Source organism: Lissotriton helveticus, chromosome 5_1 (genome assembly GCF_964261635.1).
Source record: "Lissotriton helveticus chromosome 5_1, aLisHel1.1, whole genome shotgun sequence".
Classification (NCBI taxonomy): domain Eukaryota; kingdom Metazoa; phylum Chordata; class Amphibia; order Caudata; family Salamandridae; genus Lissotriton; species Lissotriton helveticus.
This window is the reverse complement of record NC_136065.1, coordinates 1,366,953,373-1,366,969,739: the sequence shown is the minus strand read 5'-3', so window position 1 is coordinate 1,366,969,739 and position 16,367 is coordinate 1,366,953,373. Positions and strand designations below refer to the sequence as shown.

At 47.4% G+C, this 16,367-nt stretch overlaps 1 protein-coding gene across 3 annotated transcripts in view; it reads right to left on the bottom strand.

Moving 5' to 3' along the window:
• The window catches only part of BLTP3A (bridge-like lipid transfer protein family member 3A), a 571,303-nt gene that overhangs the window by 10,437 nt on the left and 544,499 nt on the right, over nt 1-16,367 (bottom strand). For all 3 annotated transcript variants that reach the window (XM_078644270.1, XM_078644271.1, XM_078644272.1), the window contains exon 20: nt 9,732-9,838. In XM_078644270.1, coding sequence (XP_078500396.1) covers nt 9,732-9,838 — 107 coding nt within the window. The remainder of the gene's footprint in view (nt 1-9,731; nt 9,839-16,367) is intronic.

Sequence of the window (16,367 nt, the reverse complement as noted above, 5' to 3'; positions counted from 1 at the left end):
CACCCTCCAAATAGATATGCACAAACAAAAGGATTCTATCAATGTGAAATAACTAAAAATATTATTTAATTCTGTGAATTGTGGGAAGATTCACTCTCTCTTAGGGTGGTAAAGATGAGAGCACAATGTGCTTGTTAAAATTGTACTGATTAAATATTGCCACTGCAGATATAGATAAAAATAACGATGGGCAAACGGAATAGACATGGTAAAGAGACTACCTTTTGCACACCCCGCGTTCCACCGGGGGCGGCCATCTTAGGTTAGCGCTCTAGTCTATTCACACGTGTCCGGCGCTCAGGGAAGTCAAAAGCAGCACTGGGCTTCTAACGCGAGCACTCTCCAGAGCGGCAGGACGGATAGAAGTAAGGTAGTTCCCTTACGCGGCTACTGTAAGTACAAGACGCTGCCAGACGTCGTTAAACACCTGGTCCTAGAAATCGGTAATATTGTAGTAAGGATGCGTGCTCTGACACCATGGGCGCGGCTCTTTTTTTCCTTACAGATTACCGCATTGAGACACCTATCGACTGCCAGCTCATGAGGCACATCCATTCCGCCTCAGCAGTATGTATGATATTCTGTAACGACATCTTGTGTGTGTGTCATGGGTTTTTAATGAATATTGATCATGATATCAGCACGGTAGACAATATTGCCGGTGACTAATTGAAAAAACGAATTCCTCTTTTTTACCTTGTGTGTGAGCCTATGTGGGCATCGAGTTATGAATGTATGTGTGTGGTAATATGAATCCGCCCTTAATTCTGTGGGGCAACAATATGTTCGTGATACAAACGGACGCACAGGGGATGGCAGATTGTACCATCACTCTGTCCATAAAGCTTTAATTATAATCTTTATAAGTTGGGCATAACTTGAATGACCCGTGGGTTTTGTGGCGCTACGTATACGTCGTGTCTCTAATTGAATGACAACTACAATGGTAAAGATTTGTCCTTTTTTGTTCCCCCCTTGTTTCCTTACAGAGACCTATTTAGGTTCTTTTTTGAGAATTTTAGCTTCCCTGGGCCAGCTCATGCCCTAAAGCATAAAACTATCAGTTGATTTTTACTGTTAGTTTTTAGGACGACAGGCTTACTATATTTAGCAACTGAGCTATTTTCCAGTAGGGGCCACTAGAAGGTCCTGATGAGTAAGCAGTAGGGGACTGCTTACGAAACATGTAGACCAGGTAGTGGCTATTTGCTCTACCCCAAAACCCCCTTCTTAACGTCCCCAGCTAGGGAAGTGAATAAATTGTTTTTTTCCACCAGCCAGAGGATTTTTAGCTTTTTGTTTTTCACACACATTATTAGGTCCCTACACTTCACTGACACAACTCACCTTGCACCATCACATAGCCTTGTCACATTATCAGTGCTCCCGCGTAGTTCGCCAGGTCGTAGCACGCCCCGCCCCGTAGAGGGACGGGAAGACCCCAATGATGAAGCATGACACTATTGGATTTTTTTAGTGTGTGAGGGGTATTTTAACAAGCACATTGTGCTCTCATCTTTACCACCCTAAGAGAGAGTGAATCTGCCCACAATTCACAGAATTAAATAATATTTTTACCCATTGAAGCACCCCATCCACCCTCAACGCCCCCAGTTGAGTATAACGAATCATGCCAACGAGACAAACACTCTATATTTGAGGCAAGAGAGGTGTGTCACCCCCCCACCAATATTTAAAACACTGAACTTTTATGCCAACCATAAGGTAGAAAAGCAAAGGTTAGAGCCTTAACACACAAAGGATAGCTGAATGAAGAATAAAGATCCAAAGAAACGAGAAAAGAAGAAACAGAGGAAGAAGGAAGGGGTGACAACAAGGGCCACCACCCTGTACTGTCTGCTGCTACACTTTTTGCTTTACAGTTCAATGTCACCTGTAGGCAGCACAACGAGGTCACCTAGATGAACATCAAGAGGAACATCGCAACATCCATGGGGGCAAAGTGACTGTTCACTGTAGGTCAACTACCAGGATGGCAGTTAGGCAATCTAGTCAGTGCTTCTTAGAACCCTGCCGGGTCCCCGCAGCAAAAGCAGAGATCGGCTCCTCCGTTGCTCTCCAAGAGCTACTGGCCGGACAATTCAAGCGTGTCTTCTGAGCCACTGTCTGAGGACTGTGCCAACGTGACTGCCTCCACCAGTGCCCTAGCGTCCCCCTTCTCCAGCCATAGTCTCTACACATCGAGCGTGCCACCTTGCCTGACCACCACACGTGTGTTCGATCGAGTCACCTTCCTGCGGCTGCCACAACATATCCCCAATGCTCCCCTCCAGAGAGAACCTGACCACCAGCCAGAGCGCTTCCCTGCACAAGTCTACCCAGATGTCTACAATGATGTCCAGCCAGTCCCAGACCTCCTCCGTGGTCAGAAAGAAGTGGGACCGCCCTTAATAGAGGACCTTCAGCTTGGCAGGTTTTCCACCTGCTGTACATGCTGGGTATAGTCAATGGAGATTCGTATTGCATGGTCCTCAAAGGAGAGATCCCCATGCTGGCAAACCGCCTGCAATATAGTATATCTGTCTCTGTGATTGAGGAGTTTGGCAATGATGGCAGGAGAAGTCCATGTGCTCCCGGGTCATTACATCAACTATCTATAGCTTCAGAAAGGCCATCTACTCTGCCTGCCTGCTATGCGCAGTCCTCAAGCACACTGCCACCCCTCCCAAGCTAGGATGATTAACACTGCCTCAAAGATAGAAGGGGGAGCAAGGCCGAAGCACGCAAAGCAGTCCAACGGTGTCACACCAGTCAGCTCAGTAGCTGCCTCAGGTCTCTCGCAGCTCTGCATAGGGTTTACCCGGGCAGGCTGCTCCGAACAGTCACCAATCATAAGGCCACTCCATGCAGTCAAAAACAATCAATATGGCCACAGGGGCGATGGGGAGAGCAAGGCCTGAGTCCAGCCACTGCGATCCAATTCACTGCACAGATCACAGCCTACAGTTCTCCGGGGAGCTGCGCCTCTCGTGGCGGGACCACAACTAAGTTGCCTGCCGCTGGCTCCGTTCTCCTCGGCTCCAGGCCTGTGCCATCAGTGCTCCATTATTGCACAAGGCTGACTCACGGCACATGGGGTCCCATTGATGTCGCGGACACCAAACAGGCTCAGGGTGCCCCTGCTGTCTGCACAAGTATTTCTGCTCCACAGAGAGTGCACTCAGGGTAACTTGGCAGGATGATGAAGAATGTTTTCACAGCTCTCCTCCAAAGCTGCCGGTTGGCCATCTTGAAAGCCACGTCCCCAATTTCCCTTCAATAATAAACTCATAGGTAGGGGTAACTGTGGCATAGTTAAAATGTATGAGAACGTTTAAAAGGTCTGAGAGTATTGAAATGGGTATGAGCAGCAGTCCCTGACACCTTTTACAATGCCTGCCTACCTTCCATAACCGGCACAGAAACAGTCCCGTAGCTGAGACAGAGTTGGGTGCAAATGCTGAAAATAAATGGATGCCCAAGAAATACGAATACTGAAAATCTGAGTACGCTAATCTGCTATAATTTCTGGTTATTACAATTATCAATAATCAACAATTAGATGTCCACATGTTGAGACCAAGCAATTAGACTATAGGACCAATAAGAGTAGCCTACAAGCATAAAGGACTATGAGTGACGAGGGTTGTAAAAGGACTATGGGAAAAGAGCAAAAAATGCTAATATGATGGTTCAGATGGTGAATGGCGAAACTGAACCCATGTGAGTTGGTACCTGGCTAAAAGCAGTACACACTTTTGGTGGATACCAGAAATGGAACAGCAATGGGATTTCGACAGGGGGTGGGGGGGGAGGCATTTTGTGAAATAGAACTTTCATGTCATTTGCACAGCTCAAACTTTAGTTTCACCTGCGAAGGATCCAATTCTATAAATACCACTCAGAAGATATTAAAGAGGAAGCAGACATACTGAATTTCGGTTTTGATGTATGTTGATATTCCATGAGACACTACAATGCAGAACATGACTCTATTCCTTTATTTAGGTAGGTAGGGCATATCCAGCAAAGGTCTTAGCATGGCTCCGTTCCTCCATCAACTGTCAATAACGTTCTAATTTCACCCTGGGCACCGCATCAACAATCTGAGCAGTATCTTGTTTCCTCCATTCTGCATTTTACTGCAGAAAACTACAGGCCAAGGCACGACATCAAAGGCTTAACCTAACACTTAAAACAAAAAGAAAATAAACTACAGCACTTGGAAACAATAACATTGACAGAACTGGACCTATAATTGTGTTCTACACCCTTTCCACACACTAACAACTACCGAAACACCTCTCACCAAGTCACTCTTGAGGGGCCAGAACAGACGTCCCAAAGAGTCCAGAACCACTCTAGCCCAAAAGAGAGTGGACCATGGTGATGAAAGAGCGCAGAGAAACAGTCTTGTAGCACATTTAAAAGCAGTGCGGTATGATGATTAGGTCTAGAGGCAGAGAATTCCAGAGTCTGGGTGTAAAGGCCCGACAGCACTGAAGGTAGATCTCCTGCTTGACTTCAAAAGTAAGCAGACCTCCAGGCTCAGTCACTGAACTCCGCACAGTATTATCACTACTTGGAACGTACCACCTCAAGGCACATGCCTCTCTACGGCTCGCAGCACACTTACCTGACTGCACCCGACACGCTCAAGGGCCTGCTGAGACAGGCATCATCTGCTTCCTGTGGCTCAGTATCAGTGTCAACATTTCCAGCAGTGAATGACAGACTTGTTGAGGTCCTCCTGTACAGCCACTGGATGGCAGATTTGAGGGTGGAGGGTGGATGCCCCAAAGACAGACTGTCTTGGTAACTGGGCCCTTAATCAATCTGCTGCAATCTCTGTCAATACCAGCAACAGCCTCTCTTCCTCCAGACGTCTCCTGCATATTGGCTCTGGTCACTTACTTTTTAGGTCTCGGCCTCGCGAAAGCAGTGCATACACTGCTCTTGTCATATGAGAGCTTCTTGGAATCGTTACGATTTCAGAAGTCGTGTCGCGGCTCCGCCTCCAAATTTGATTAGTGCGCGTCGTTTTGAGTCATGGATGATGCAAAACACAGTGTAATGATTGCACCGGAGGCAATCATTACACTGATGGTTGCCACCCTGTCCGCTTTTGGCCCCGCCCACCCGGATTTCATCTTTTACTTGCGTCTGAAGACAGTGTCTCTTAATTAGCCGCTTAGCACTATTTTTTCATATTACCGCGTTTGCCTTCAACAATGGCTGACACGCTTTTCTTTTCTCTGTTCTCGACTTGCACACTAAAGGGCTGCCTTTGAATCCCGCAATCCCCCTTTTCTGCGAATCATTGTAGAAAAGACCAACATTAAGCGTGTTTCGTGTTTATTTGATGGATGGTGGTCCTTCGATCTGTGGCACTGTAGGAGTCTGTGACTGAAAAGCTACCTTGATTTAAGATTAACAGCTGCTGATGGGTTAAACCACTTCCCTGTAGAAGTTTACTATTACCATGCAAATCCGGAAGTGACAAATGTTTTGAGTTGAAGACTATTATCGCATGCATACTGAAGTGTTTGTTTTCAATGTCCTTTTCCTTCCCTCAAGTTACTTTCCTTCTTATGTGAAACAGAGAACAACTGGAATGGTATCTAAGAAAACAAGCATTTACAATGCAACGGTCTCGCCTTTGAAAAAGTTAGAGCTATTGGCATGGTAAATGACAACATTTTTATTTATGTGTTGGTTTTGAAAACAGAAAAATAAATGGCATTGTCATTTACAATGCCAATAGCTTAATCTCTCGCAAATGCCACACACAAACACACAGATCACCCCCACACACACAGAGAGCCCACACACACAGAGAGCCCCACACACACACACACACAGAGCCCCACACACACACACACACAGGGACCCACACACACACACACACAGACACACAGAGCACCCCCACACGCACACACAGCCACCCACACACAGCCACACACACACACCCACACAGCCACACACAAACACACACACACACACACACACAGCCACCCACACACACACACACACAGCCCCACAAACACAGCCACACACATAGCAACACACAGCCATTTGCGTCCAATCCCCACTGAAAAATTGCACAGAGAGTATTGGAGTGAGTGTTCTTTACCTCCCAGGGACAGGTTATCCTTGTTCAGCCCATAATTATAGTGGTTGACAAACGGTCAGTTGTCCACCCTGACGCAGTCCAGAGTTTACGGCACCCTTCTATGGTCTCCCACACCCTTCTCAAGCACCTTGGACGCATCGTTTCTCGCCATCCCATTCCGAATCATGTCTATAAACTTCAGGGGCCGTTCTACTGCCACCTCCCGTCCCTCCCTCCCTCACCGTGGCTTTTGTGGTGAGCAGCAACGCGTCCTGGTTGATGTTGGACACATCTGGGGAACTTTTCATGATGACACGAATGCGGGACATTGGCAGCGACATCAGCCGGTTCTCGCCACCGGTACCCGCCATCTTCTTCCTTTGACCAGTAAAGCGAGCAGGCGCAGTGCAGCGGTCGAAACATTACAGCTTAGCCAATCAGCAGAATACCGTGAGCATTGTGAGCTCATCAACACAATAGAACAAACTCTATGGGCTACACACTCTAGCAGAGAGCAGAGAGTATGCTGGACACCCATGCAGAGAGCAGGTTTGATGTTCGGATGTGGGGCTCAGTACAGCAAAGGTTCATCAGATATTTTACAACCTCCCATTAACGTCGGGAGCAGCCTCCGAAGCCTTTAACATTTGTTTTTTCAGGGAGGGTCGGTTCGGGCAGTGCAGGGCTCTAAGTTTACCCCTTCCGATGATGGCCAGGTGGTGTGGGACTGAAAGCCCCGCCCCCTGTTCAGACTTGGCCACTTCAAGCCCCATCACTTCTCAAGTAGTATTTTAAAGATGGCGGGTCTGCCTCGGGTCCGAGTTGGGAAAGCGGCTTATAATAGTTAGCAGCTGTGAAGCGTCTGTCAGCGGGTACCATGACCCCTTTTGAACTACAAAACAAACTTTCAAAATCACCACATAATTGCACATCCCTGAAACCCTCATTATGAAGTGCAGGGAATACGAATACATCCGATCTTAACACACGGAGACTGCTTTCATGCAGGCTTGTCTCGTGTGTGACAGTTTCCAGTGTGCGTGCTGGGCCAGGAATGAGCCATGTTTGTGTTCCTTTTGGCTGCTGTTTCTCGTGACACGCACTGCTCCCCACCTGCCTGCGTTCCAAGTAATGTCATTTATTTAAAGTGAATTCCATGCGGCGAGGAGACAGGAGCCATTAGACGAACTGCATAATGATCAGCCTGGCTGCGGGAGCGAGTCCGATGCTCTGCAGGCAGAGCGAGCAGGCAGCATGCAGCACTGCACAGCTGCCCTCTGACTGCGGTAGCCAGGCATAGTCTCGGCACGGCCAGCCGCCACTCTGGGTAGAGTCAGGTGGGAGGTACCTGCCTTTCATTAACCCGCGAGCCAGGGGAGAGCGAATTATATAGGTGGATGTTGCTCTATCCTCCCAGACCTTCTAGTGCCTAGAGGTCGAAAAGAGGGACAAAGAGATTGGAAGCAGCTCATTGAAATATATTGTGCAGGAAGTAAGTTTTACAAATCTGTAGAAATATACGAACTCGAAAGTTTCAAACCGGTATCCCGGAGCGGCCACGTCCGCTGGTTCAAGACGGCACTGCGGAGCTTCGCAGGTAAGCTACTGCCCGGGCGCCATCTTCGGAGGAATGACAAAAACAAACCTTGGAAAAAAATAAAAACTAAACAAACGCCCACCGCTGCATGATGGGGAAAAGGGGCGGAGCTTAAAAAAAACACAGAAACGCCCACCAATCGCCTGACCGCCTGGTCCAACGTCAGCGACGAAGACACCATCAAGACCATGAACTCCATCCACTCCGGATCCCCTTCCGACCCCTGCCCCCACCACGTCTTCAACATAGCCAGCACTACCATCGCACCCCACCTACGGAAAACAATCAACATCTCCTTCGAGACAGCAACCTTCCCGGAAAGCTGAAAGCACGCCGAGATCAAAGCCTTACTGAAGAAACCCAAGGCGGACCCCAAGGACCTCAAGAACTTCCGGCCCTTCTCCCTGCTCCCGTTCCCGGCAAAAGTGACAGAGAAGATTGTCAACAAACAGCTAACCCGTTACCTCGAAGACAACAACATCCTGGACCCCTCCCAATCCGGTTTCCGCAGTAACCACAGCACCGAGACCGCGCTCATCGCCGACACCAGGATCCTGATGGACAAAGGAGAAACAGCCGCCCTCATCCTCCTGGACCTATCAGCAGCCTTCGACACGGTCTGCCACCGCACCCTATCAGCATGCCTCCATGACGCTGGAATCCAAGAGAAGGCCCTGACCTGGACCACATCCTTCCTCTCCGGCAGAACCCAGAGCGTCCGCCTCCCTCCCTTCCGCTCGAAATCCACCGACATCATCTGCGGCGTCCCACAGGGATCCTCCCTCAGCCTGACGCTGTTCAACTTCTACATGGCACCTCTCGCCCACGTCGCACGACAACATAACCTCAACAACATCTCCTACGCCGACGACACCCAGCTGATCATATCCCTCACCGAAGACACCCACACCGCTAAAGCCAACCTCACACAGAGGAATGAAGGCCGTCGCCGACTGGATGAAGGACAGCAGACTGAAGCTGAATTCAGACAAGACGGAGGTCCTCATCCTCGGACCCACTCCATCAGCCTGGGATGACTCCTGGTGGCCCACATCGTTAGGCACAGCCCCAGAACCCACCGACCACGCACGCAACCTGGGGTTCATCCTCGACTCCATCCTCTCCATGACCAAGCAAGTCAACGCCGTCTCCGCGTCCTGCTTCAACACGCTCCGAATGCTCCGCAGGATCTTCAAATGGATCCCTTCTGACACGAGAAAAACCGTCAGCCAGGCCCTCATCACCAGCAGACTCGACTATGTGAAAGCCCTCTACGCAGGAACAACATCCAAGCTCCTGAGACGACTACAACGAATCCAGAACGCCTCGGCACGACTGATCCTCGACGTCCCCCAACGCAACCACCTGCGAGGCCTGCACTGGCTCCCCGTCAACAAGAGGATCACCTTCAAACTCCTCATCCACGCACACAAAGCACTACACAACTCCGGACCAACATACCTCAACGACCGACTCAGCTTCCACACCCTCACCCGTAGCCTCCGCTCTGCCAGCCTCGCCCCAGTTCCTCGTATCTGGAAAACCACCGCCGGCGGCAGATCCTTCTCCTACCTCGCCACCAAGACCTGGAACGCTCTCCCTACCAGCCTACGACAGACCAGGACCTGGCCTTCAGAAGACTTCTCAAGACCGATCAGTAGCACCCCCCCACCGCCTTGAGACCCTCACGCGGGTATGTAGCGCGCTTTAGAAATGCATTAATTGATTGATTGATTGATGCGTCGGCAGAGCTGAGAGGGAATAGCAGACCTTGCATCAAAACCCAAGCACCTGGAAAGAGCTTTGAGGGAAGGCCCAGTACTACTAGAATCAGTACAGGCCACCACTGAGCTCCATGTGGACATAGACGGCAGAGTGACAGTGCTAAGACTGCAAAAGAAACAACACCACATTGTTTACAGCCCAATTTCTATGACCTTCTTTCTCCTTTAAAGAAGTGGGGATTTTAGAGCTTACAATATAACAACATGCACCAGACAATGAAAGAGCTCAAAATATTACCGGCTGTGACGCGTCCCCTGCTGTTGCTGCTGACTGCATTGGTGGAGAAGCTGGTGATGGTAGGCTTGCTCCCTCCACGTCTTTCTGTAGATTAGTCGGAGGTGCAGCTGAAAATTAGAATTACAGAGAGTTCAAATTAAATTCTGACAACTGCCACGTCGAGGAGTGCCTACAGTGCCAGAAACAACAACTGTCCGTGGAAATATTACAGGGAACAGTGAAGTAATACTTGTGGTCTATAAGGAAAGAACATTGCAAGAGTACAGGGCCCTGGATGCAGGGATAGATGTATGGACGAGATACAGGTAACAATGTACATCGCTGGCTGTGGATGTGCTGTACACAAGGAGCTGTGTCTGAAAACGAACAAGTTACTTACGTTCGCTGATGCTTTTTCTTTTTGAGGCTCTATCTAACTGCAGATTCCTCACCTTAGAAAATTCCGAAGGCGCCAGACTGGACCCCAAAATTCTTGAGCAGTACATCTGCATGCTTATAGGTGGCTTTGGAAGAGATGATGCAGTACCTATATAGGCACCACCCCAGTGCACTGACACCAGTTTCTTTTGCGCCAAAAACGTAGAGCCACATATAAAACAATGTTACTGTTTTGATCAATGTGTGGTTCTTAAAGGGATCTTTTTGGGGAAAAAGAGACCAGTTTGCAGATTGGGGAGGATCGGTGAGGATTCTGCAATTAAATATAGAGTCTCTACCAGAAAAGGCATTAACAAAGGTTAAGTAACTTGTTCTTCTGATAGAGACTTCTAGCTGCAGATTCCTCACCTTAGAATAGCTACCCAAGCCATACCTTCCTTGGGCTAGGCCTGCTAACTGGCTTAGACCAAAAAGTCCAGGAGGACCAAATGGCCGAAATGCACATCATGACAGACCTGACCATTCAAGCAGTAGTGCTTTGTGAACATGTGGAAGTAGGTCCACTGGCAGATGTCCAGGACATGTACCTCACAGGCTAATGCAGAAGTGGCAGCCTTGGCCCTGGGGCAGGGAGCCCACAAGCCCTCAGAAGGGTTTCTTCTTAAACAATGCATAGCAGATTTTTACTCAGAGTACTATTTTTCTGGAGATCGTTGGTTTCTGTTCAGCCTTGCCTTTCTTCGCCCCAGTGACCCCAATGAAGAGCTGATCAACCACCTGGTGATCTTTGGTGCATCCATCATAAAACAACAGAGCTCTTTCAGGGTCCATATGATGGAGTTTCTCCTCTTTTGGATGGATGAGGCAGAGCGAAGAAAGCAGGCAGAGTAATGCTCTGGCAATGTGAAACAGGTTGATCACCTTTGGAAAAGAAAAGTCATAAATACGAAGGACCAGTTTGTCAGGGAAAAAGTTGGTGTATAGAAGATGGACCGACAAAGCCTGAAGTTCACAGACTCTCCTGGTCCGTGAAATGGGCACCAGGAACATTCTTTACAGAGTCAAAAGCTGCAGAGGATAGCTATGCAGGAGCTCGAAGAGAGAACACATAAGGAAGGAATAGGTCACTTGCCATGTTAGCATCTATTCGTAGTGTGTAGGGATGTAGATTAATATGCTTAGCATACTCCTGCCATCTATTGTTGGGCTTGGACTTTGCAACTTTTTTTTTCTTCGAAGAAGTTCTTTGAGTCACGAGGTGTAATGACTCCTCTTCTAGTATATGTTGCGCATGATCATCAGCTCCTTTGTTAGATTGCTTTTAGCTCATCGGGTGAGCTTAGGATAGGAACAATATAGTGACAGAAGAGATGAGCATACAAGTGAAGATTAGGATAGTAAAAATGTTAATATGTAAGTACATAAATGAACCAATAGCTGCCAGGGATGAGATTGGGTGCATATGAATCTACGGCACTACACGCTACAAATAGATGCTTACATGGTAACATATTTCATTCATAGCATGTGTGTAGTGCCAGAGGCACTCCCATGTATTAGGACCACGTGATGACCTTTGACTACCATTTTTTAAATTAATGTCATGTGATTTAGTTCACTCTGCCTTGAGATTTCATTTTGTGTCTCCTTAAAGCTTCAGAGTGGGCGTGTAACAGCCTTGCTAGGAACCGAATGTGAGGGATGTGCGTTTGAAAGCATGAGAGAGAGAAAGGTCTGGGATGTAATGCGTGGGAGTGTAGTGTTATATGTAGTGGTGCTCAAATGTGCATTATGTTGCACATTGGAAATGAAGTGTGTGAAGCACCAGGCAGTGTTGCACAAATGTGCGCTTTGTTGTACATTGACAAGTTTTATGAAGTATTTACTATTGGCTTTGACATGCCCTCATGCCATATTGAATTCTGACTCGGTCTAGCCTGAGCTTTGCACACAAGAGGGCCACCAGACCACTCACGTTGTTTAGGTAATCCACGTTCAAGTTTATTTTCTGAACTTTTGGAGATGTTTTCTACTTACTCAAGCTTCACTAAGATAAGGGGCTGGAACATGTGGCAGCGCAGAATAATATGTGAGAACTCCTTTTCCTTTGGAATGCTTGTGGGAGATCAGCCGACTCCAGTGAGTTTCCTTGGCGCAGATAAGGCCTTCTCTGAAACGTCTAGTGCATGGAAAAAACTGTTGGAAAGCGGGCTTTTGGACCAACAAGGATGGACGCTTCTTATTCAGTGCAGAAGTTCCCGGCTTGCTGAGTCTCTTGACCCCAGCTGTGAATCCCCCAGTCTGGTGTGGGCTAAAATGAAGTTATTGCAACCGGTGATATATTTTCTCTGATTATTAGCATTGTGATGTGTGAGTGCGTTGGTGTGCACATTCAAGTCTCCAGTGGTTCTAATCATCTGATGCATTCAGTGTATATATTTTTATATCTTTTCATGCTTTCCTTTGATTCTTTGTGTCTGATTACTTGCATTTAACAGTGCCTATTTCTTGCAGTGGATGTCCATTATTATTATCATTATTATCTACGTGTATTTTATTCCATGCATTTGCTTATTTGTATGTGTGTTATTATTGCTTGCACACATATATAAATATATTTCTATATATATCTATATGTTGTTTCATTTGACATCTGGGAAAGCCTTTCTGTTAGAGTGCTGCACAAATAAGGCCCCACGCTTTATTCTGCAAACGGTCTTTTGATGTGCCTCATTTTATGAGAGTGAAACCCCTTTCCAGGTGTTTTTCTTGCTTCGCCATGTGTGTGCCTCGGTGTGGGAGTGAGGTATTTCTATTATTTGGGTGTGCAAAGCAACATAATGTGTTGGCCTTAGGTACATATGCTTAGCATCGAATGTAAAGCAGTGCTCTCTAAAAGCGGTGGTTAGCTAGTGGTTGACGTAGATGTTTGAAAAAGTGTTCCTAATACATCTTGACCCAATATTGTCTGTTGATTTCCTGACACATCAACACAATAGTGCTTTGTGAATGCATGTGGGTTATTCCATGGCGCTGCTTTACAAATATTTGCTAGTGGGATGTTTCCTAAAAAAGCAATGAGGCTCCTTTTTATTTGTGGAGTGAGCTCTTGGAGTTGCAAGTAATACTCTCTTTGCGATAGCAAGTCTGAATACATCTAACTATCCATCTAGCTATTCCTGCTTTGGCTACTGGAGAATCCTGCTGTGGCTTAGCAAATATTTGTTATGTTTTGAGCAAATGTTTAGTTCTATCTATGTAATACATTAATGCCCTTTTAACATCTAATGTGTGGTGAGCTCTTTCTGCTACTGAATCTGGTTATGGAATAAAACAGGGAGGTCTATTGTTTGGTTCTCATGAAAAGATGACACTGCTTTAGTTAGGAATTTTGGATTAGTACGAAGTACCAGTTTTGCTGGATAGATTTGGAAGAAAGGCTCTTCTAATGTAAGCCCTTGGATTTCACTTATTCTTCTCAGGGAAGTGATAGCTACTAAGAAAACCACCTTCCATGTGAGGAATGGAACATCACAGAAATGAAGTGCCTCAAAGGGTGGTGCCATGAGTCTAGTGAGAACAATATTATGGTTCCAGACTGGTGCTGGTGGGGTGGAAAGTGGAATGACTGTCTTTAGTCCTTCCATAAATGCTTTAATCACTGGAACGTTGTGTGTTTTGCATGTAAGCAGCTAGAGCTGCTAAATGTAGTCTAATGGATGTATAAGCAAGAACTGCTTGCTGTAAATCAAAGAGATAACCAATAAGGTCTTGCAATGTTGGCGAAAGTGGTTGGATTTGTCCATTTGAACAGTAATGTACAAATATTTTTCACTCCGCCATAAAACATGCTTGTGTAGTTGCTCTACTTGCTTGTTTTTTTTTTTTATTATAAACTTTTATTGTCAATCGTGCTCACATACACAGCAGTGTGCCTACAACCATATTAGGCCGGCAGCGATACACATTAATTAATGCAGTAGGAAAAAACGTCAGCAATAGGCACAGCAGGTCCATTCAGGTATATCCAACATCCAAAACAGTAAAGTATTAGCCAAATTCCGTCGGGCCTAAGAGCCAGCCAACCTGTACCCAGGTGGTAATCAGTGGAAACATATTTCGTGGAATAGTACAAACCCCATCAAGGTCAATACAGCATGCGAGAGAGTATCACAGTAACAGTCTGACACAAAGCGCATTAGCGTCCCCCTAATGTAGTGGTACCGCAGGCTTAGTGTATAACAGCTTAGCTAAAGAAAGATTATCATTACATTGCATAATATCTATCAGGCGCGATCCCACAGATCAGCCATCTCTGCATAGTCGTATAGGTACGCAGATACATCGGCCGGTCAGTAACCTCTACATCCAATAGGTCGACGGCAGTACGGGCCACCGACATTCCACCCTCTTCGCCCCACGCCCATAAATAGCATACATATCTATTCCGAGTCTGCTGTTGGGGGCACGTCGATATCATCAGCACCTTCCACTCCTTGCTTTGTAGTTAGGAGAAGGTATGTCTGCAGTGGACCCCAGATGTCAGCCGGCCTAGAGGTCAGAGGCAGGAGTTCCGAGAATATTCCATATTGCTCCTGACAGTATAACATATCTCGTAACCAATCTTTGAATTTAGGGGCCCGACCCCGACCCCACCTACAGGCCAGGTGTCGTCTTGCCAACAACAATGCAACATTAGTGTATTTCCGAACAGTCCGCGCTATCTGTGCGGTGTAACCCAGTAGGAACAACAGCGGATCTAGGTCCAATGTGACCCCTATCATAAGGGAAATGCCCTCACATACCTGGGACCAATACTCCTGCACCTGCGGACAGTCCCATGCCCCTCCCTGTCCGCATCTCTCGCATCTATCCGAGTCAGCCAAGCCGAATCTGACCTTCCTAACAGGTGTGTAATACAACCTATGGAGGAACTTGTAATGTATAATTTTGAAGCGACAGCTGGACATCACCGCACCTGATAGGTCACAACAATACTCCCACTGGTCGTCCGTTAGCACCCTGTCAAGGTCCCGTGACCAATGCGATCTAGCCGCACTCTCCACAACCGGTAGTTCTCTCCGGAGGCATTTATATATATATTGGATACTAGATGTGCACCATCAGTGCTATTCAGCACAACCGTAAGCGGGACAACTGTGGGGGGTTCCCGAGGGTATTCAGACAATAAAGCTTTCAAGCCCTCTCGAAGCCGTAGAAAGTAAAACAGTTCTAATGGGTTAGGCGTATATGACCCAAAAAAACTTTCTCGAGACCGAAACATCCCACCGTGGAATAGATCGCCCCAAGTCTGAACGTTCAACCGGCGACACATGTGCCGGAAACCCACCTCTTGGAAGAGCGCCATTTGCGGGTGATACGACAGTGGCAGTCGAGCTGTATATAGTAGCGAGGCCTGCAATCGTCTCCCTATTCTATGCCACGCGTCCATTGTACAAGTCACCGTATTAGTGTGCATATCCAACTCCGATAGGGGGGCATGAATCACTCCATCCAACGGTAATGGGTGAGCAATCCAGTCTTCCGCTGCAACCTGGGGCATGAAGGCAGTAGGCTTCATCCAATAATACAGGTAGTGCGCCTGAGCACTCAGATAATAAACTTCGAAATCGGTAACGTCGAACCCCCCCATATTGTAAGGTTGCGTCATGACTGCCCATCGGAGGCGCGCCTGTTTTCCCCCCCACACCAGTCGTATAAGTTCGGAGCGCAAGGTTTTGAAAAAGAAAGCACCCGGGTGATAAGGGATATTGAGGAATAGATATAGAAATCGTGGTAAGACCACCATTTTTATGAGGGAGATTCTAGCCGCCATGGATAAGGGTAGTTTGATCCATCGGGACACCGAGTCTGACAGTTTAGTTATAGCCACTCCATAGTTCAGTCGCAGTGTGTCTCCCTTGTCTCTCGAGATTTGTATCCCCAAGTAGCGCAACTCCGAGGAGCACCACTCCAGAGGATAGTCGAGCGGGAATTCCGACACAGCAGGCGTCAGGGGGAAGAGCTGGGACTTACTCCAATTAATAGAGACACCAGACAGGCCCCCAAAGGCCACAAACTCCCGCAGTAATGCGTTCAAGATAGTCTGGGGTTCTTTGACATATAGCGTGACATCGTCAGCATATAATGAAATAGAGAGTTGTCGTTGAAAACACTGAAAGGCGCTGACTTTATGGAGCTGGCGAATGCGACAGGCCAGCGGCTCTATCGCTATGGCGAAGAGTAAAGGCGAGAGGG